This window comes from Panthera onca, chromosome B3 (genome assembly GCF_046562875.1).
Source record: "Panthera onca isolate mPanOnc1 chromosome B3, mPanOnc1 haplotype 2, whole genome shotgun sequence".
NCBI classification, from domain to species: domain Eukaryota; kingdom Metazoa; phylum Chordata; class Mammalia; order Carnivora; family Felidae; genus Panthera; species Panthera onca.
Window position 1 is genome coordinate 145,613,594 of NC_138344.1, and position 22,378 is coordinate 145,635,971.

General features: G+C 63.8%; 1 protein-coding gene across 3 annotated transcripts; it reads right to left on the minus strand.

Moving 5' to 3' along the window:
- Positions 1 to 3,753: 3,753 nt before the first annotated feature.
- GPR132 (G protein-coupled receptor 132) lies at positions 3,754 to 22,064 on the minus strand. Of its 3 annotated transcripts, XM_078447766.2 has the most exons (4): positions 21,910 to 22,064; positions 16,477 to 20,457; positions 11,918 to 12,035; positions 3,754 to 6,761 (listed from the first exon to the last, which is right to left on the minus strand). In XM_078447766.2, exons 3-4 carry the CDS (start codon positions 11,922 to 11,924, stop codon positions 5,638 to 5,640), a joined length of 1,131 nt encoding a protein of 376 aa, XP_078303892.1. In that variant the 5' UTR covers positions 11,925 to 12,035; positions 16,477 to 20,457; positions 21,910 to 22,064; the 3' UTR covers positions 3,754 to 5,637. The 3 variants fall into 3 exon arrangements, with proteins under 3 accessions (XP_078303892.1, XP_081652142.1, XP_060476940.1); XM_081796016.1 differs by having other exon boundaries at positions 16,477 to 22,064; XM_060620957.3 differs by lacking the exons at positions 16,477 to 20,457; positions 21,910 to 22,064 and adding an exon at positions 15,979 to 16,406.
- Between the last annotated feature and the right edge of the window lie 314 nt (positions 22,065 to 22,378).

The following is a 22,378-nucleotide window of genomic DNA, read 5'->3' on the forward strand; positions in this document are numbered from 1 at the left end:
GAGTGGGACGGCAGGTGCAGGACACGGAGGCCCTCCCCTTGGTACGGGCTTTCTGGTTCCGTGTCTTTGCCCACAGTCATAGAGTGACTGCAGCAGCTCCAGACCTCGCACCTGGCCTCGAAGCGGGTCCAGGGAAAGAGAGAGCCTTTCCCCCAGGAGGCAAACTGAGTTCCAGGCCCACCTCTCACTGGTCGAAATTGGATATGCGCCGTTCCGATGGCATCGGGCTGAGACTCAAAGGCTCTCTAGGTGTGGACACGAGCCAGGGACTCCCAGATGCAAACGCTCTGACTCAGGAGCCATGGGGCTGGGTCCCTTCTGTATTTAAAAAAAAAATTTTCTTAATCTTTATTTATTTTTGAGAGAGAGACAGAGTGCAAGTGGGGTGGAACAGAGAGCGAGGGAGACACAGAGTCCCAAGCAGGGCCCAGACTCTGAGCTGTCAGCACAGAGCCCGACACGGGGCTCGAACTCACGAACTGCAGGATCATGACCTGAGCCGAAGTCAGATGCTCAACCGACTGAGCCACCCAGGTGCCCTTGGGTCCCTTCTGTGTTTAACAGGGCCCCTCAGTGATTTGGATGTAGGCTGACATTTAAGAAATCAGAGCCCACCCTGGGCCCAAACCCAGGGGCAAAAGGACAGGCTGGGCAGGGCTGCTCACCCCCAGGCTGGTCAGGAATGATCATGATGCAGGAAGGGGACTGTCTCCTGAGCAGCACGGACAACGGGTGCCCTGCTGACCTCCCACCGGACGGCTCGGGGCTGAGGCTGCTGGGAGGCAGATCCTGAGCTGCCAGGCCCCCTCTGCCGCCCTGTTGCCTCAAACGACACCGGACTGGGCTTGGGGTGGGGGGGGGGGGTGCATCTGGGTTTCTCCCTGCCACGGGAGCCGAGGATCTCAGCCTCCCCCTGCCCCCTCTGAGCCATGGTGGCCCCAGACTGTCCCTTCAGGGGCTTTGGGGCCACAGTCTGATGCATCTTTGTTTTTTTAAACTGCTTCATTGAGACATAATCACGTACCATACAGCATACCTCTCTGAGGGTACGAGTCAGTGGTTCTGCCACAGTCACAGGTATGTGCAACCAGCCCCCCAGGAAGAAGCCTGTCCCCTTTAGCTGTACCCCCTACCGCCCCTCCCAACTCTGAACCTGCTCTGTCCTCACAGATTTTCCCATTCTGCACATTTCAGAGAAGTGGAATCCTACTCCACGTGGCCTTTCGTGTCTGCTTCTGTCTCTCCGTGCTGTTCCTGAGGTCCGTCCGTGGCCCAGCTGCCCTCCGGGTCCGTCCGTGGCCCAGCTGCCGTCGGGGTCCGTCCAAGGCCGAGCTGCCCTCCGGTCCGTCCGCGGTGCATGCGGCGTGTCAGTGTTTCGCTCTTCTGGACTCAGCCACGTCCCACCGGGGGATACACCGCATTTTGCTGGCCTGTTTCCACCCTCCGGCCATAGCGGGCGTGCCCCGTGGACCTCTGGGTGCGCGTCCCCGTGTGGACGGTGCCGTCAGCCTCGGGAGGCCCCAGGCGTGGTTCTGCCCGGCAGGGGGCGACGCCTGAGTAGCCGTTTGGGGGGCCGCCAGGCTGTTTCCGGGAGCAGCCGCCCCCTCTCCGTCCTGCCGGCCGTGTCCCAGGGCTGTGACCTCTGCGCGTGTGCACCAACACTCGTTACCGTGTGCCTCCGTGGTCCCGGTGGAGTCTGCGGAGGGGGCGCAGGGCGGGCGGCGGTGCCTCCCGGGGGGGACTTGCTGCCGCCGCCCGCTGCCCTGGCGTCGAGTCTCTGCCCCGCTGGCCTCCGCCCCCTCCCGGATCCGCGAGGGCGCCCCTCCCGGAGCCCAGTCCTGAGCCCCACCCCTGCCCCTGGCTTGGGGACTGATGGCACTGTCAGTGACGGCGTGGCCGTCGTTCGTCGCCAGGGCTCAAGGCCACTGGTCGTTTCTCTCCTTAGACTCAGCTCTGCGCCGCGGGAGGCTTTCGGGGTCGGGGACATGCCACCCCTTCTAGGTCGACTGAGGACCGAGGGGCCCGGAACTCCCGGCTGCGCCCTTCCGGCCTCTCCTGCGGGGTCCACCCAGGGTGTGCACCTGTGGACCAGAGCCACCAGCAGTGCCCGGAGGGTGGGGTGGGCTGAGGAGGGGCCCCACCTGCACCTGACGTGCTGGTGTATTTGTCAGGGCAGGAACAGAGGGTGCCCGGTAGGTTGGTCCTACGTGAGGGTTCCGTGTGGGCTCCCCAGCTGGCACGGAGCTCGCCCACACACGTGGCCATCTGGCCCCCGTTGTCCCTCGAGGAACAAGAGGGGACTACTCAGGCACAGGCCGTGTCCAGGGAGCTGGGAAGGCCGTAGTGAGCAAACAGCGGGCGGCCCCATCTGGGGACACGCTTGAGGGAAAGAGCCCAGGAGTGAGGGTGGTGGGCTCCAGGTGAGGGGGGGTGCCACCCTGCAGGGGTCTCAGGGCTCCCACCTGGGGCGCTGGCCTTGGGACTGTGAGGGTGGACCTCACTGCCGGCGTCCCTCCTCCCTCCGGCGCCCAAGGGAGCATTTCGTGGAGGGAACAGATGGAAGAGGGGAGAGGGGGACCCAGAGTGAATGAGTGAGGCAGTGGGAGGTGGGAGGGACAGGGAGAGGGGGTTAGGGACTGGGGGGGGTGAGTGGGGGAGTAAGTGGGGGGATGAGAAGGTGGAGGGTGGAGGGGAGTGGGGGGTAGGGTGAGTCGGGAAGATGGGGGGCATGGTGGGGGGCGAGTGAAGCTCTCATGTTTGGATATCTGGTCTGCTCACCAGCACAGCCCCACTGCTCACCAGAGAAGTTTCTGGAGGCGGCACACGTCAGACGAAAACACGAGAGGTCTGCGTCAGCGAGTGAGGACGACACTATCGCTAATCTTCAAGGAGGGGAGCGCAGCCAGGCGGACGGGACAGACCGGGCCAGCCCGTGCCCACCACGTCCCCAGCTGTCCCTGTCCCGCTGGGATTCGGGCCCGGTGCCCTCTGCCTCTTGCCCCCAAGATCTCACACTCAAGGGCAGGGCCGGCCTTGCTCCCTGGGTGCTCCTGCACCCACACCGGAGCTGGCACGTGGCCAGAGCCCAGCCCCTCCCACCTGGACTCCCCCAGCAGCCCCTCAGCTAACACTGCGGGGTGTGGATTGAGTAGTGTCTTAGTGTGGACGCCGAGCTGGTTGGGCCTTCAGCACAGAGCTTCTCCTTGTCCCCAGTGGTCACCGTCTCTCCCCACATTCATTTTCTAATCTCATGGGTCCCCATGCTGTCACTGCAGACACCCTCTGAGACCCCCAGGGAAGGGGACCCTGCAGGTCACACCCCCGGCCCTAGACCCGGGCCCACCCCGGCTCCAGCCGCTCTACCTCGTGCATGAGGCCCCGCCCCACCAGGCGTCAGTCCCCTCCCCCCCCACCCCCCCCCACCCCACCCCCGCCGTCAGCGACCTATGGTGACAAGAGGAGACACCCCCCACAGAGCCCCTAGCACAGAGCTCAGACCCACGTGATGGCGAAAGCCAACCGTCTGTTCCTTCTCTCCTGTCCGGAACGCGCTCCTGGGGTGGTACTGAGGCGCAGGGACCACGCTGCCTCTCATGCTGAGGTGTGGAAAGACCCGGAAGCCCCCCCCCCCCCCCCCCGCCCCTCGCCCCCTGCCAAAGCAGCACCGGGCGGGGGCCCTCGGGCAGCCTGGTCACCCTGGTGCCCACGGGGAGGGGGTGCAGGCTCTGGCTCCCCGAGGACAAAGGACAGGAAGCGGAGCACGCTGGGCCGGGACAACTGTGAACCCAGCGCGCCTGCGCCCGTGCCCCGCGGCCACTGGAGCCCAGCACGTGGCCCCGGGACAGGGAGGAGAGGCGGAGAGTCCCAGAGGAGAAGGGCGCGGACACGGAGGCCGACGCGGGAGTCGGGCCGGGGATGGCGGGCACCGCCCACGGCTGAGAGAAGAGTCTGGAAGGGATCCCCCCCCAGAGCCCCCAGAAGGAGCCCACCCTGCAGACACCTTGATCTTGGACGCCCAGCCCCCGCGACGGCGGCCGGAGAGAACAAATTTGGTGCTAAGCTGCTCAGTCTGCGCTGAGTGGTTATGGCCCCCGGCAGGACGGCGCGGGCTCAGCATGGACGCCTTGTGGGCCTGTCCGCGGGCTCCGGGCTCCGTCCCCAGCGCCCCGTCCAGGGACACCGGGCTCCGTCCCCAGCACCCCGTCCAGGGACACCGGACTCCGTCCCCAGCGCTGAGCGTTCCGGACTGTGCCCTGAAGCCACAGCCGTCACCCCAGAGCCTGGGCACATACCCCTCCCACGGGCTTGGAGCCCCCAGACAGCCCTAGAGGAAAACACGTATCTGAAAAGGGGAAGGTGGCATTATTTTGGTAGGAAGGCACCTGAGAGTGGCGTGTATTTTCGCATTTTTATTTCCAAGTGTATCTTTTCAATGGCTCTCACTACAAAGAACCACCACGGACAGTGACCGCTGCCTTACAGAAACGAGAGCACAATGTAACACGACGGCCCGGCACAGCTCGGGGGGACCCGGGGTGCCCAGGCCCCCACGCCGGGCGCACAGCCCGCCGGGCTCCTGTTTGAGGCGTGAGCTGCAGGTGTGTGAAGTGCCCGAAGGACAGGTAGTGGGTCAGCGTGTGGTAGGTGTCGTTGGCCTTGTTACAGATAGGGAAACCGAGGCAGCAACGTGACCGGGCCTAGACGAGCCCGGACGTGACCTGACGCTGTGCGTCTTCAGGGACCCCACTTTTGGGCCCCACGGCAGACCAGGTTCCATGCTCCACCCACACTCCATCCGCACCTGGTGGAGGGGCTGGAGGCCTGGGGCTGTCACCTGCTCACTCCTGAGCCCCCCCGTTGCAAGCCCTCGGCGGCCTCTCGCCTGGCATTGAGGCCGGGAAGCCTTGACGTGAAGGAATGAATCCCAGCCGTTCTCCAGGCCTCTTTAGCTGAGCGTCTGACCCTTCCCGGGTGTCCGCCGGCACTCTCGACCTGGGCCACCCTACAGGAGGCCCGTCGGCTGCCCTGCTGAAGTCAGAGCAGTTGGTGCCCCAGCCCACGGCTCCCCCGAGGAGTCCCCGGCAGCCCGTGACATCAGACCTGCGCGGCACAGAGTCGGCCCAGCCGAGGGCCCTCAGGCCTGGGCTCCTGCCCCCTCGTCGGCCTTGGCTGTCCCACAGCGAGCTGGCCCTGCGGGAAGGGCATCCTGAGACGGAGCACAAAGATGCCCTGCTGTACTATGCGGTCATCCAAGCACTGCTTGCAGAAAAGCACGGGAAATAAAGTCATCACTGCACGTGACCGGGCACCGTGCAGGGCCACACTGGGCAGGCACGCGGCCCCTGCCCACAGCCCTGCTGTTTGCTAGTGGCCGGGCGAGCCGGTCGGGATGTGTGCGGATGAAGAGGCCGGCCTGCCAGCCGCGCGCTGCCTGGGCGAGCCGCCTCCTGTGTCGGCCCGGGTGGGGGGAGCCTGGGGGGCCGGGACCCTGATGGGCCGACAGAGAGCGTGGCTCCAGGAACGAAAGATCCTGGCAGGTTTCCCAGAGGGGGGCTTCTCGGCCAGCGCCATGGGCACCCATTGGCAAGCTCAGCGGACGGGGAAGCCACACCACCGCTCCTGGGCTCCCACGCGGGCTCAACACGACTCTTCGCCCGGCCTCTCCAAGGTGCACGGTGAGCCCCACGCACGCGGCTGTGGCTCCAGGGGCTCGACGATCCTGGGGATCGCGTGGCCGTTAGTGAGCGTCGTGGGCAGGGGCGCCTCCTCTGAGTCCTTGGAACACGTGAGCTTGACAACGTCTGTCCTCACGGAGCACTTCCTCCATTCCCTGTGGATCCTGGACACCTCTTGCCACGAGTGGCCCGTGGCCAGCACGTAGATGATGGGGTCGGCCACGCCGTTGGCCGTGGACAGGCACAGGAACACCGCGGAGGTCGTGTACAGGTTGGCTTCGAAGGCGCACATGGAGCCCGGGTCTCCCTCGTAGTAGGAAAAGGCGACGGCCTTGACGAGGAGCGCCAGGTGGTAGGGCGCGAAGCAGATCAGGAAGATGAGCACCACCGCGATGGCCAGGCGCTTCGCCTTGGCCTTCTGGGCGGCGCTCAGGCCCGTGCTCAGCTTGATGCTCCTGAAGATCCGCTGGTTGGTGAACGCGATGACGGAGAGAGGGACGGCGAACCCCACGGCGAAGCGGGAGTAGCAGTAGCTGGCGACCCTGGTGTTGGTGGGCAGCGTCTCGAAGCAGGTGTCCCCGTCTTCCATCTCAAACACCGGGTAGTGGATGAGGCCGACGACGAGGAAGACGGACGCCGAGATGAGGAAGGCGGTCCTCTGGTGGCGGCGGCCTCGGGTCTCCAGGGCATACACCACCGCCGCGAAGCGGTCGCAGGAGACGCAGCACAGGAAGAGGATGCTGACGTACAGGTTGCAGAAGAAGATGTAGGCCGTCACCTTGCAGGCCCACGGGCCCAGGGTCCAGCGGTGCTGGTTCCGGATGTAGACGACCCAGAGGGGCAGGGTGCCGATGTAGAGCAGCTCGCACAGCGCCAGGCAGAACAGGTAGACCGCCAGCACGTTGCCCTGCCGCGCCTGCAGCAGCGTCAGCCACGCCGTCAGGCAGTTGGCCGGGAAGCCCAGCAGGCACACGAGGCTGTACGCCACCACCAGGACCACTCTGCTGTCCTCGAAGGACACGTTACAGGGGCCCGTGCCGGGAAACGGGGTCGCCGAGACGGGGCCGCTTACTAGGGTGTCGTTCCCTGTGGGACAGAGACAAGCGTGAGGACGGGAGCGCCTGGGAACCAAGAGAACATACGACTCGTGCTCGCTCCAGACCAGAGGCACCAGGCGTTTAAGGGTTCTCCAAATGCCTGTCAGATTTTTGGGCTCCAGCCTGGCGGCGGCACGGCCCGTGGGCCGTGTGACGCCGAGTCCTCGTAACTCACGGAGGTCATTTCTCAAAGGGTTGCTTGTGTGTCGGAAAACAGAGTGTATTCTTTTTTTTTTTTTAGTGTTTATCTTTGAGACAGAGAGAGACAGAATGTGAGCAGGGCAGGGGCAGAGAGAGAGGGAGACACAGAATCCGAAGTGGCTCCAGGCTCCGAGCCGTCAGCACAGCCCGACGTGGGACTTGAACTCACGAACCGCTAGATCATGACCCGAGCAAAGTCGGGCGCTTAACCAACTGAGCCACCTGGGCACCCCCAGAGTGTATTCTTTAATTGTTGAGTGAGTGTTCTTCTGTGCACATTTTCAATAGAGTCTGGGTGCCCCCCCCCCCCCACCGCCCTTCTCTAGCAGCTTTCATGCTTTGACCCCCACCCCTGACCCCGGCTCGTGCACACCACCATCTTGCCTGCTTCAACCGTCAGTTATGGAGAAAAGTGATTAACCACCCTGTCGTGATGGGGGATTTGTGTACTTGTAGTTCTCTCAAGGTTTGCTTTATGTGTTTTAAGCCATTGTTAATTGGTGCGTGTGAGTTAAAAACGGTTCTGATTTCCTGATGAATCGACCTCTGTACTATTATGTCATGGTCTCTTTATCTCTGGGGTAGGCGGAATAACGCCCCCGCCCCCCAAAGACGTGCACCTCCTGATCCCAGAACCTGTGAATCTAGCAGCTTGATTGGCTCATGTGCAACTCTGGTTCCGTGGCAAAAGGAGTTGCAAATGGAATTGGGTTTGTGAATTGCCTGGCACTAGGAAAAGAGGGAGGCTGCCGTAGATTGCCGGGGCAGCCTCGGTGCTGTCACAGGGTCCCGGAATGTGGGGACGTGGGGGCCGCTGGCCCTTCTGAAGAGGGAGGAAGGGGCTGCCAGCCCAGGGACGCAGGCAGCTTCTGGGAGCCGGACATGCAGGGAAACGGCTTCTCCCTGAGTCTCCAGAAGGAACGCGGCTGTGACACCCTGATTTTAGCTCATTTCTCACCTCTCATCCCCCGAGCAATGAAGATGGGCATTTATAAGCCTCTATGTTTGTAATCATTTGCAACACAACCACAGGAAGGCAGTGTAATTTCTAATAATGCTTTTAATACTAAGTCTTTGTTTAGTACTTAATATAAAAAGAGCAGCTCTCTCTCGATGACTAGTCATTGGTATTTTTTTCCCCACCTTCTACTTCCAGACTGTCTGCATCCTTATGTTTTGGATGTGACACTTCCGACTGGAGTTAGAAATCTGACTCTCGCTGCCTCCAGGTTACTGATTGCAATCCGTTTATACTCTTGACATCACTGATATGGTTTTGTTGGTTTTCTCCACCTTCCTTTGTGCTCTTTTGTCTGCTTTTTCTGTTTGCTTTTATTCCCCTTTTGTCTTTTGTTATGGGTTGAACTGTGTCCCCCCCCAAAAAAAAACACGTGGGGGACCCCTGACCCCAGCACCTTAGAACATGACTGTATTTGGGGCCGGTCTTTGCAGAGGCGGCCGGGTTCAGATGAGGCCATTTGGGTGGTCCCTAATCCCTTGGGACCGTGTTCTTATTAAGTGGGCACATTCGCACACAGGGACACGGGTGGGGAAGACGGTGTGGGGACACAGGGAGACGGCAGCCCTCCACCAGCCAAGGAGAGCGGCTAGGACAGACTCTCCCTTCCCGCCAAGCAAGCAAACACGTCTTCTGGATTTGTTTACTTCTTAAATTCTGTCTCCCGCCTCTACTCATTTGGAAGTTATTATCAAGTCTATTTTTAGGTTTTCAGAGGCTACCCTGGCAACGAAATGTGTGCCTCCGTGTGTCGGGAGCTCGTCAGAGCCTACACCCTCCTGAGCGTGTGGCCCGGGAGCCCTGAGCGTTATCTCTCTGGGGCCCAACTGGCCGACGCACCGCTCCCCGCAGGGTTCCAGTCATGTGGGGGCTCGCGCGTTTCTAGCTTCGCACGTTGGCCTTGTCGTCCACCCTGTGCGACGAGCCACGCGGCGGCCGGGCTCCTGCCGGCTCACCTGCCTCCTCTGGGCTGCCCTCCTGAGACCCCTTGTCCTGCCTCAGGATGTCCTCTGCCAAGGACAGGACCTTGCTGGTAGGAGCCCCGCGGGTCCGCCTGAGACGCCCTCTTCACCCAGGGGTCCCCCGCGGCTTTGGCACGTGGACGCCCTGTGCTCCGTCCTCTGGCCTCCGAAGCGGGGAGCAGTCACCCGTCGGTCTGGCTGTCCTGCCTTCGGACCTGTGGAATCCGAGAATGTGTCGATCCCACCAGTGTGCAGGGACCCCGGGTTTCGCCCTCGGGGCTCTGCTCGGCTGTGTCGGACACACGAGTCTCATCTCGCTGTGGGGCCTCCTCCACCTCGGCCCCCTTGTCCCGTGCCATCCAAGGAGCCTGCTGGTGTCCAGCTACAGGGTAGGAGTCCCTTCATCGGTGTCTAACTCGTCCAAGTGATACAGCTTTCATTCCTGGAAACTCCATCTGGCTCCTTTCCAAGTCTGTCCGGATGGCCTGTGGCTCAGTCTGTGCCCTGCGTGCCCCCGACGTGCCCCAGGTGCCCCTGTCGCACCCATGAGGCCGTCCCAGCAGTTGGCACCTGAGGGCTGAGGGCTCTAACCCCGCGGCACTAGCCCTCTGGCCCCTGCCCATGCGCCACAGCCCGGCTCCCTTGAAGGTGGGAGGCGGTTCTGAGCCCACGTTTGCTGGGCATTACCTGCGGGCACCGCCTGAGTGGAAGGGGCATCGCCTCCAGTCACCAGTCGCCTGGGACCCCCATCCGAGCTCTGGCGGCCAGCGGGCAGGGATCCTCGGATTCACTCCAGCCCTCACTGCCCAGGTCTGTCCTTTGGGGTCCCGTATGCAGGTGACCCCTTTCAAGCCCCACACCCACTCCCACACCAGAGCCACGGCTCACCTGCTGTCCCTGCCCATTAGGAAACAAACAGCAGTGAGTCAGGGCGGAAACGTAAAATGGCCTCTGTGCCGTCTTAGGCCTGTGAATGTCCCTGTGCTGATTCTCACTGAGGTTCAGTAACAGGGGACAGTCACCATCATGTGGCATCACACGAAGTCCGAGGGCCAGAGACGCTCAGGGCTCTGGAGTTCTGGGGACCCCAATGCCCCGGGACGGAAGGGACCGCGTCGGTGCACAGCCTCGGACACCCACCCACCCGGCCCGGTGCCGCTGACCACCTTCCCCACCCCTGCTCAGGGTTTTCCTTCCCCTTGAGAGTTCAGACAAGCTTTCACAGGGCTCGGCCGATGTGTGACCCAGCTCTGAGGTGTTTCGTAGCAGGAACGCGTTGAGGCTGGCCGACGGGCCACCGCATGGGAAGTGGGAGCCCCAGGGAGTGCCCCTAGGGTCCCTTCACCTACAACTGGGAAGATGCCCGGACACGGGGGGCCCTGCAGCACCTGCTTGTGACAGAGGCCCCTGGAGGAAGGCGTGACCTGACGGCCACCTTTGAGTCACCACCCCGTCCAACAGCAAGAAGCCGGTGAGGGGAACAGCCCTGAGCCCCGGCTCAAGCTGCCAGAGCCCGAGGTGGGTCCTCACTGCCTTCCCTCACCGGTGCCCCTGAGGGGCAGGTGCTGTGGCGGGCGGGCGAGTCACAAGGACGAAGCGTGCCCTCAGGCGTGAGCCCCCAGCTGTAAGCGGCAGGGACGCTGCAGACTCACGCACTGTCTGGGGACCCGCCGCGGGGAAGGAATCTGCCGCGTCCCGGGCGCCGCCCTCTCCTGCCCAGCCTGCTCTCCTGGGCCCCCTCTGGCCGCCCGACCTGCGCCCGGGGCCACCCTGGACCCCGTCCTCCCTCCCCCGCCTCCTCTGGGACCTGAGACAGAAACGAACGTCTGTGTCCTTCCTGGTGACACACGCTTACCAGAGCCTTGGCCCCCGGCCCCTGCCTTTCAGTTCCTCAGGAGACGCTGGGGACGCTTGCCACACTGCCACACTGTCCCCATTAAACCGGAAGTTAAACCCGAAGTCCCCTCGGCTCCCGCAGCGCCCGCGCCCCGTTCTGCTCAGTCCCTGGGAGTCGACCCCCCGCCAGGCCCCCGCAGGAGTGGGGTCACACAGGATTTGCGTTTCTACATCTGGCTTCCCTCACTCGGCTTCAGGTCCTCAAGGCCCGTCCCTGCCGCCACCAGTGTCCGAACGTCCTTCGGCGCTAAGGCTGGGCCGCGTGCGTTCACGCAGTCCTCCGTCGATGGAGGCCCTGGTCGTTTCCACTCTCCCCCCTTTCGGACGCACGCTGCCGAGAACTCGGGCGTGCAAACGTCACTTCGACACCGGCTTTCACTTCTTTCGGGTAAATACCCGTAGTGGGATTGCTCATCACACGGCAGTTCTGTTTTCGACTTTGTGAGGAACCGCTGGGCTGTTTCCCGTAGCGGCCGCGCCAGCTTAACGTTCCCACTGACGGTCTCTGCGCGTCCCAGTCTCTGCGCGTCCTCGCCAACACTCTGGTGTTTTGTTTTGTGAGGGTCGCCGTCCTAATGGTCCTAATGGGTGTGAGGTGGCTTCCCCGCCCCCTCCCCGGGACAGGCACAGCCATCCCCATTTACCGGCGAGGGTCCGAGGCACGGGGGCCTGGGCACTGTCGGGCCCACTTGTCAATTGTCCCCCCTCCCCCGCAGGCGCACACGAGGGCCCCGACCCCCTGGGAAAAGGGCGGGAGACAGGTGACAGGTGACAGCTCTGGGGCTCGGCACTTGGCCAGAGATGGGCATGATAGGAGACCCCGGTCCCTCGCGGTCCTGTTCCCGGTGTTTCCTAGCACCTCGAGAGCAAAGAAACGGACGCCTCCCTGTGTCTTGATGGAGACCCTACACCTTTATTGTTTCGGAGACGGTTTTTTTTTAGACAAGGCTATTGTTCACGCTAAGTTTTGAAGTAATTACCCCCATGTTGAGGTGACGTGCATTCTAGAAAAATTCTTGCAGTCCCTCCTAAGTGGTTAAAGTCGGCGGAGACGCGAAGGGGGCTCACCTGGCATACTTGAGTTGCTCTGATCTCAGAGAGGCTCTAACACGCACTCTGGCTTCTAGTACATGTCATGTGTCTTCTCGATCCTACTGAGCAGTTTGCTCCAAGAGTTCAAAGTGACCTGGACAAAGAGTAGGACGGAATGGCTTTAGGAAAATCAGATTAGATCAGAAATTAAGTCATTCAACAGATGACTCAACCCTTAGTGAGCATTTGTTATGTGTCAAATCTTGTATTTTGATATATAGATATAACTATATATGATATATAGGATATATAGGATATATATAGATATATATGATATATATGATACATATATGATATATAGATATGTTTTGATATATATAGATATAACAACAGATCCTCAATATACAAAGAACATCTACAAATCAATAAATATAGGAAGTTTTGGGGCGCCTAGGTGGCTCAGTCGGTTGAGCGTTCGACTTCGGCTCAGGTCATGATCTCACAGCTCGTGAGTTCGAGCCCTGCATCAGGCTCTGTGCTGACAGCTCGGACCCTGGAGCCTGCTTCAGGTTCTGTGCCTCCCTCTCTCTCTGCCCCAACCCACTCGCATTCTGTCTCTGTCTCTCTCAAAAGTAAACAAACATCAAAAAAAATTTTTAAATGAATGAATATAAGAAGTTTCAGAGCCCATGAGCAGATACTTTGCAAAAGACATAATAAACAGCTCCTAAAAATCCAAAAGGTGCTCGACTCTACTTATAATCAAAGAAATGCGAACATAAACGTCAAAAGGGCAGTCTTTTCTTGCCTATCAGGTTGACAAAAACAAAGGACTCTAATTCTCAGTGTTGGCCAAGTGTGAGGAATCGGGTGTCTTTACTGCGTTGATGGGAGCGTAAACCGGCATGAATGTTTTGGGCCCAATTGTGCAGCATGCTTCCAAAAGTCTGGGACGCACTTAACTTTTGATCATGTAAAATCCTTTCTAGGAATTTCCCCTGGTGAAACGATGACCCAAAATGTGAAGTGCATGTGACTTGCAAGCATGTCACGGCACCTCCCCCCTACGGAAAGGACCGGGACCCCCAGGAGAGCGCCCACCGTGCCTGCAGGGCAGGGCGTGGGCGGGCCTGAGCTACAGCAGGGCCCTGGCAGGTGGGGGACAGCGTCCACGGCACCATATCTCGATACTTCCTTCCCAGAAGGAGGCGCCCTTATCCACCAGAGAGGGTCTGGGAGAAGGCGAGCGCTCTAAACCCACGCTCCCACAGTGTGCAGGGCACGCCCGGAGCCCCAGGGGGCCGTGGGCTCCTGCTGTGCTCCGTGAGGCAGGCCCATGGGCCTCTCTGTCCTGCAGGGGCAGAGGCTGGGCCCAGAGGGGCTGCTGTGCTGGCCCCAGTCCCGCACGAAGCTGCCTGGGCAGGGGAGGTGCACCCTAAGAGCGCGGTAGATTACCCGCCCAACCCCCCTTGTCGGCGTGTTTCCAGCAGTCAGAGGTCACAGGAAGCCCAGGGCGTTTGCCCGAAGCTACAGAAAGTAGCGCCTGGAAGTCAACAAAGGTGAGTCTAGAAAGTTGTTTCCCAAGTGATGTTGACCTTCTGAGCCCACGTTCCCAGACACGCCGGCAGGCGTGGGCCCGGAGGGCCGCCGCTGGGCCTTGCCCATCCCGCCCCCAGGTCTCGGGTCAGCCCCCTGCAAGTTGGGAAGGCCCTACAAGGGGGGCGGCCCCCGGGAGTTCCCTGACAGGTCTGTGGCCTGTTCTAGAAGGCCCTGCCCTCGCAGGAGACGGTCTAAGGCGCTCCCGGCTGTGACCCAGCAGGGCCCGCGTGGCGCAACCCCCCAGCACGGAGCCCCGGCCGGCCAGGGGTGAGGGGGTGGGCCCGACTAAGGGGGGCCCCCAAAGGAGGAGCTGCGGGGACGCCAGGCCACCCGGAAGCCGTCAGGACGTCCTGCAGCCCCGGGAGCGTGGGTGCCAGCAGCCTCAGCCCGGGGCCCGAGTTCCACCGTCACGACGGTGAGCTGCCTGCCACAGGGGCTCCGGGCCCGGCCGCCCGCACGCTCACTCTCGAGTATTCTGGAAGCTGTGAAGCTGAGCCCGTCCCCGGGGGCCGCACTGCCCGGTCTCCCCCGCGCACACAGGAGCGGGGATGGGTGGGGTCTCTCGCAGCCGCTTCTGCAAACGCCCAGAGGAAGTGGTGCCCGAGCAAAACAGCGCGCTCCTCTGAGCAGAGGCCTGCAGGCGCCGCGCGGAGAGCAGACCGGTGCGGGGTGAGGGGGGTCCTGGGGCAGCGTGCTCACGCGGCCCGTGGGGGCCCGGTGCTCGTGTCCAGGTCCGGGCCACCTCCCTGACCGTCAGGCACCGGCTGTGTGGCCCGCCCCCGGCCAGCGCCCTGGCGGCCCGCCTTCTCCCCCACAGCCTGTCCTGCTCCCTGCCCCGTGGACGCATGGCTCCGGATCTGAGCCCACGGGCGTCCCAGGGCCTCCCTGGACCTGGGGACCCCGTTTTCTGCCATCCCCTGCCAGCCACCCTTACTGCCACTACTGTCTGCTGCTTTCCTGTGCTCCCCACCTCCCCTCCCGCCCCGCCCCTGAAGGAGAGCAAGCCCCAGAGCCGGCCAGCGCCTCGCTCCTGCCCAACCTCGGCGGGTCCCTGCATCATCCCGGTGGCCGGGACACGGGGCAGCCCAGGCCTGCGTGGGGGTTGGGGGCGCTGGCCGCAGCACCCAGCACGGCCAGGGTGGCAGTGGCCGTGCCCTCTCGGCGTCCCCACCCCACCTGCCGCAGAGCACCCTGGCCGTCCCGCGGGCCTGGATGTTAGGTGGGGGGGCCAAGAGCGGCGGGGGTGGCTCCCCGTGTCCCTCCACAGCAGCTCATGGTCACGCACGGTGGCCAGTTCTTTCCGAGAGCCACCCCATGTGCGGGCGGCCGTGGGGACCCACAGAGGCGGTGTCAGCTGTGGGGCAGGCGGAGTGACAGATCCCGCGGGACGGCCCGCTGCAGGTGCCAGGCCACACCCAGCTGGCTGCTCCCAGCCCAGGGATGCAGGGAAGGGACAAGCCCGCCGTGCCTGGAATGCCAGCCTGGGCCTGGTGGCCTGGGTTGGGGGGGTCTCTGTCCTCGGTCTATTCTCTCGGGGAGCTACGGCAGCCACAAAGCCCCGGGCATGACCCTGCGCCTCCACATCCCCAGGGGCCCACAGGCCCCACCTCCCCCCAGCCTGACCGGGGCTCCGGTGACAGCTGGCTCCAGTCCCCTCGCGGCTCCTTCTGGTCCCCCGCTCCGCTCCCAGCGAGCACCCTCACCGGCCGCTGTTCAAACACAACCCGCTGAACGAGCGCATCTCCCACCACGTGCTGCACCTGCAGCCCGTCCCCCCAGCTTCTCAAATATATTCCTCAGCTCTGACGACAGGACTTTCAAACAGACCCCGAGGCACAGCCACGGGACACACACCGTCTGTACCCCGCCCTGACTGTGGCCCCCGTCCCGACACGTTGCTGAAAGCCCCGGGGATCGTCTGTGGTTTCTGGGGCCGTTTCACGAACACCGCTGGACGTTTTGGGTTCTTCCACGTTCCCCACATTCTCACACCCAGCCCTGACTTCGTTTCTGTGTCCCAGCTGGGAGTTTCTGCGCTCCCGGCCCTCATGGCACACAGACCGCGTGTGTTTCCCACGCCCGGTGGCCAGGCCACTACTCTTCCCCTTTTGATAGACTCTTTCTGAGTAGGCTTTACAGCCCAGCGTGGGGCTCGAACTCACGACCCCGAGATCAGGGGTCACGTACTCCGCCGACTGAGCCGGCCAGGCACCCCCTCCTCGCATAGATTTTAAGTGCGAGTCTTAAAAATTCATTTGCGAGGGCGCGCGGCCGGCTCAGTGAGTAGAGCACAGGTCTCCCGACCCTGCGGTTTGAGTGTCCTTAAAAATAATTGTTTTAATTCATTTCATGTCTTTGGCAACAAGCTTGATGCCCCCCCCCCCCCCAGCCCATCCATCTTTATTGTCGTGTCCCCCTCCGCCCCAGGTGGCTGCCTCCCCCCTCCTCCTGGCAGGTCCCCTGAAACCCTCCTGTCACCTTCCTGGGCACACACGTACCTGGGAGAATGTGGGGTCTCACTCCCCGTCCCGGCTCTCGGCAGATACGGAACACCCCGCTGGCCTTGGCCCCACACCGGATGGCGTCCTGAGGGGCCCCAGGACCAGGCCCTGCGGCCAGGCTGACTGTCGCCCCAGCGGAGACCCCGCTGTCCCGCCTGTGCTCCTCATGCCCACGTGGCCCCAGCAGCCCTGGAGGCCGGGGAGCCAGACGCTTTGTATTATCACCCGCCAAACACCCTGAGAATCAGCCGCAGTCCCACAGCGGCCAGGAAGTGCCACTCCCCGCCCCGAAGAGGAACCTGCATCTGAGCTCCGACTCGCTGGCCCCCTGGAGCAGCGACCACCGCGAGAACTCGGAACAGGCCGAGCGAAGGACCCCAGGTTAAGACCCTCGACCAAGCCCCCACCTTTGTGCCCACAAATCACCCCAGCCCCCCACCTGTCCGGGCGCCCCCCCCGCCGACCGCTCCCCAGCACATGGAGCCCACGACTTACTCAGGGAGGCAGACCTCATGCTCAGCTGTGAACTTTCAGGAAGTAGCAGGGGTCCAGTGATCTCTCGCAAACTCTCCTAACTGCAAACGGGCGGGCCCAGGATGGCCGGCGGGGTTGGGGCGTCCGTCATCCGCCTGGCGCCTTGAACTCTCCTGGAGGCAGATGCAGGGAAGCAGCCCAGACCTACTTCTCCTTGCGGCTCGTGGCGGTGACAACATCAGACACAGGCCACACGCTCCGCATTCGCTCAGGACCTTCCCAGCTGGCTCGGCCCACAGGCGGGAGCAGCTGGAGGGACCGCTGGTGCGCGGCCGACCCAGACACCCGGCTCCTGCCCTGGCCCCCGGTGCGCCCTCCCCTGGCGGTGGTTGACAGGGTGACCTCCCTCCTCACTTCCCGTGCCCGGGGCGGGGCTCCCGCTGGAGGGAAGGGGCCCGCGCGCCCTGTCCTCGGCTGGCTCGGCGTCTGGCCCCAGAGCTCATGCCGGCTGGGCGCAGCGGACTTCGCCGGTGGGATCTCTGTGAGGGGCCACACGGGTTCCCTGGGACACAGCGTCCTGCACCGAGGCGCTGCCCCGCCCTGGCGGGCCCAGCTGCCGGTCCCCCGTCCGGCTCACAGGACCCCAGGCTGAGGCACCCGCAATCCAAACCCCCACCCCACTTTCCTCGGGAAACGCTAGGGGGCTGCCGGTGATCCGCTGCCCTCCCCCACTGCCAAGGCCTGACCCGGTCCTGACTCTGTCAGTCCAGGGGGCGCAGGGATGGGCCCCCCGCACTTCTCGGGTGGCCGTGCCCAGCCCTGCAGCAGGGACAGTACGTGGGGGCGGGTCTAAGGCAGCCGCACCCCCAGGCGTGTTCGGGGCCGGGAGGGCCCCTGTGGGGGGTGCCCCCAGGCCGCCCTTTCTCTAAGGGACTCTCGGGACTCAGCCTGCCACCCTTCAGGCTCTCGTGGCTCCGGGCGGGGGTCCGCTCGGCCCGGCCCGAACAGCGATTCGGCGTGAGTGGCTGTCGAGTATCTAGAACGCTGGGCCTGGAGTCCACGCAGGACCGGGCGCAGGGCGCACCTCAGCCTCCCAGAAACACCCGCCTGGGGCCTGGCCACTGCCCACGAGAACCACGCGCCTCCCGGGTCTCCGCCCCCGGCGGGTGGGGCCGCGGCTCGGGGTGGCCTGGGAGGTCTGGCCTCAGCAGGGCCACAGCCCCCATCCGGCCGGGTGTGCCGGGGATGGCGGGGGCCGGGCCGGGCCTCCGCGGAGGAGTCCATGTCTTCTGGGGCTCCCCTGCGGCCCCGCTGATGGGTCCAGGTATGACACAGCTCCAACCTGCACCACCATCGGCTCTGTGCCCCGGTGGCCGGGTCAGGGACGGCGGCCGGTTCAAGTTAGGTCCGCTCATCCCTCCACCCCCACCGCTGGTAGGGCCTCTTCCGGGGCACGGACTCCGGCCCAGCGAAGGGCGTGCGTGTGTGGGACGAAGGTCTCAGCCCCTCGCGGGGCTGCCGAGAGGCAGGGGTGAGCTCACCTGGCCGAGGGGCCGGGGGCCTATTCCCGAGGGCCGACTGCCTTCCAGGTGGGGGGAAGGGGGCCGTAGCCACCTGACGGTGCCCCCGGGGGTCACTGGCTCCTGACTCCTGCTGGGAAGGTCCCCCACGGAACCCGGCAGGACTCTGCACGCGTTGCATCGGGGCCACCTCATTCACACCGGCTCACCAGAAGCGGAAGTCATTCACCGTTTCGAGTAGGTCCTATTGTCTCAGATTGAATCTCAGAAGGTAGGGAAGGTGGGCGGGACGACTCTCTCCCACCTGCTCCGGCTCTCGGGGTGTCTGCCCAGGGCGGTCTGCACCCCCAGCCGAGGGACTCAAGGGTGTCTATTCTCCTCCCGAGTCCTAAAGTCCTTATAATGAAAAGGAGGCAGGCTGACGAGCCCTCGAGGAACCACCGCCTGGATTCAACAGATGTGAAGACCTCGGACGGGCTTCGTCTAGAAGCGTCCACGCGTCTGAGTGGAACGCAGGCCCCCGACTCAGCCCCCGGGACACTGGCGCGTCCCTCTCCGGCCCCCCCCAGTGCACGCGGCCACCCCGCCTCTCACCCGCGCTCTGTGCCTCCCCGGTTGCCCCCACGTGGTCTGACAGCGGGTCCCTCGAGCCAGGGTCCGTGCGAGGGTGGAGCACCCCCGCCCGTGTCTGCTGGGCCCCTCCCCACCCCCGCCGCCCATAGGGTCGACGGTTTAAAGTGACCCGGCGGTTGGATCTGCTGGCTTGGGTCCTTCTGGTGTCATTTAACGTGTTCTTCTGTCACCTGTTTCCCAAACTAGGAAGGGGGTTCTCCCGCCTGGTTTGGGGCAGTTTGGCGTTTCTGGCGGCCGCACCTCTGGAGAGCGTGTGGTAACACAAGAGGCTCACCGCCTCCCCTCCCCTCCTCACCGCCTCCCCTCCCCTTCCTCACTCACCCTGGGAGCCTCAGCGTCACTCGAGTCCCGCCAAGGCAACATTTCACCTGCTTTGCTAAGTGCTGATTTTGCACTTGCGTGACGCTTCCACGCGTATCCGCTGGCCAGCGTGTGTGGGAGGCACCGTCGCCCCGCATGTTCCTCTGGCGAAGCTCTCCAGAGGTGGCTGAGCACTCAGAGTCTCTCTCTCTCTCATTAAGGGCTCATCGGTCTGTTCGAATGTGGGAAATTATAGGTATCACAAAACCTACAGTTCCGACCACCTCTCCGTGTATGCCTCAGTGGCATTAAGTACGTCCACACTGGCCACCGCCACCACCGCCTCCAGGACACGTCCAAGGTCCCAGGCTGAAGCCCTGTCCCGGTGAAACACAAACAGCCCTTCCCTGGCCGGCATCACTCTGCTGTCCGTGTCCGCGAAGCTGGCCACTCTGGGGACCTTCTATTTGTGGCTCAGACAGGCTTTGTCCCCCTGTGACGGGTGCGTGTCACTCGGCGTAGCGTCCTCAGGGCTCACCCGTGCCGGGGCAGGTGTCGGGACGCCCAGCGTGCGGGTGGACCGCACCTCGCGTGTCCATTCCCGTGTCGAAAAACGCTGGGCTGCTGTCGCCGGCCGGCTGCCGGGGCCTGGGGGACGAGGCTCACGGGTCTCCGGATCTCCAGCGTGTCTCTGTGAGGCATGGTCATCGTTCTGAAAGATGGCAAACTTGCCCCAAACCCGAGCAGTTGCCCACGCTGCCTCTGTGGGGTTGATCGTACGGTTTGTCTCCCTAGACCTGCCCTCGAGGTGCACTTTCTCCGTCGGCTGCCTACGCCACGTGCCTGGCACAAACCCTCCCTTGTCGTGGGCGTCGGTCTGTCCGCGGACGCCTGGTCCCGTTTGCTGGGATGGTCAGTTTCTGCTGCTCCGAATGGTCCTTCCAGCCTCCCTGACTCCTCGCGTCTCCCCACCCTCCTGTGGCTCTGCCGCCTTCGGCCGTCGTGATGGAGGAGGGGAAGGCAGGGGGCTGCGGGGGCTTCCTCCTAAAAGGACAGGAGTTCCCCCAGACGCAGCTCTGAAGAGAGTGGCCCTGAGAGGGAGGAGGTGGGGGAGCAACGGGGCTTCCGAGAGGGGCCATCTCAAGAGCTCAGTGATTTTGAAACCCTCGTCGCCACCGGGCCACACGCTGAGTGTGAACCATAAACCCTCCTTCGGCCCAGGACAGGCTGCCCCCACCCGCACGGATAAACACGCTCAACACACAGGGGTTTTCTCTCTCGGAGCTGACACGGAAGCGTCCACAGCCTTGGGAAGCTGGTGTCTGATCTCGTGGTCAAAGGTGGCTGCTTGAGCTCCGGCCTTCACAGCTGTATTTCACGCATCAGGAAGGAGGACCCTGGAGGATGGTGGAGCCCCCCGCCTGTAAGGAGGCGCCCCAGACTTCCGGCCCAGTCCTTCCAGCCCTGCGTCCTGGGGAATGCGGTGCTGTGGCCACGCCTGGCTGCAGGGGAGACTGGAAGGCGTGATCTCTGCTGTGTCTGCCGATGCCTAAGAGAGAGGGGGACAGACGCTGCCTCGGGCACACGCGGTCACCAGCTTCTCTTCGACCCGGCAAGGTCGGGGGGTGTGCACTCGTTAGGCCCTGGGATGAAAGTGGACCAGAAGGGGTCGAGCTGGGAAAAGCACGGAGGAGCCTAGGGACCAGACGAGCTGGGGAGAGGGGCGTCCGGGGGAGGCCCCCGGGGCGTGATGGACAAGGGGAGGCCCCCGCGACCCCTCCGCGGTCCAGCCTCCGGAAGCAGGATGGGCATGGCTCCTGGCCTCTGTGCGCACCGACAGAGGTCCGCCCTTCCAGGGGGAGGTAGTGATGCCGAATAGCCTCGTTGCTCAGCCCGGAGTCTCCGAGGGCCACCAGCTATTCAGCAGGAAGTATCAAGTGTCACTTCGGGTGATATTTTGGGGGTGCACACACTGTCGCCTCTACCTGCTGGGGACGCAGAGGATCCCAGAGCCCTGCAGAGGGGGTCACAGCCACACCGGACCCTGCTCTTGTGACCAGCCGTCGACCCTGTCTGTCTGCCTGTCTCTTCAGTCCGCGAGCCCCACGGGCCGCGGGTCGGCACCCCGTCCATTTTGGAGCCCCCGAGCCCACCGTGCCCTGAGCGTCCTCCCCGTCAGTGGGAACCAGTCTCGAAAGATTACGCGTGGGTGCAGCCTCCTGACGTCAGAGCTGCTGCCGGGTGGGCGGAGGAGGACGCCCACCCTCGGATTATGGGCGTTTGGGGCACCACAAAGGGTCCCTTGCGCCCAAGAAAACCTGTTCCAGGGGGTCGCAGACCAAGTGGCAAACAAACAATACGCATCAGAAGAGAACGGAGGTCTTCACGTCCTGGGTGCTGTCGGGGGCGGGGCACGGCAGGGACCGTGGGCCCTCGCTGCGGGACGGCCACCCGCTTGGCGGGACAGAGGCGACCGGCGCACCCGCGAGCGGCGCGTGAAGGTGCAGAACCAGGCCGTTCAGGGAGGACTGTGCCGGAGGGCGCCGCGCCGCCCCGGGACACCAAAGGACCTAAGAATCCCCCCAACGCACCAGGAGGCCCCCGCCTGCTGTCCCTCCCCTGGCCACTTCAGGAAGCGCTGTCCAGGCGGCCAGGTGGTGGGGCTCACGGAGCACCGTGCATCAGCGTCCGCCTTCTTCTCCGGCTCGTTCCTCCAGTCCCCACACTGCCGAGGTCGGCCCCAGACGGGAGACAAAAACCTGGCCCTTCCCACCGGATTCCTCCTGCCTCTGGAGACCCCCGGCCACCATCGCCCCCTTGCAGCACGTCTAGGCCAGGGCCTCCCCGGTGGTCCCCAGGCAGGACAACGTCTCACCCAAGGGGACATTCTTGGTTTCACAACTGGGGCGGGACGCTCCTAACGTCTGGGGCTGGGGGGCCATGGGTGACGCTACGCGTCCCCTAATGCACAGAACACCCCTCCCCCACCACAAAGAATTACCTGGCCCCAAACGTTGGCAGTGATGGCGCTTCCAGAGAGCCTGCCGGCCTGTGGGCACCAGGGGAGGGCTGGGAACCGCTCTGCCCCCGTCCCCATGAGGAGGGCGGGCCGGGCACACAGGCTGCCTGCTGCAGAGAGGAGGCCCCTGGCCCTCAGCGCCGCCCCCCGCCGAACCATCCCCCCCCCATTCAGGGCAGCTTGCCTGGGAGCCTGGATGAGACCCTGTCCCCAGCCGTCCCCCCCTCCCCCACCTTCCTGCCCCGCCCCCCCCCCCCCCCCCCCCCCCCCGGCCCTTGGCATCTGGGACCCGGAACCTTCCTCCCGCCTGGACCCTCTGCAATACAGAGAAAAGCAGAAGTGCCCTCGGGCGGGGAATGCCAGGGGTGGGGTGGGGTGGGGGCTGCGGCTAGCCCCCCCCCCCGCCCCCACAGCTGGCTGACACCTCCTAGAGAGCAGCCCCTGCAAACAC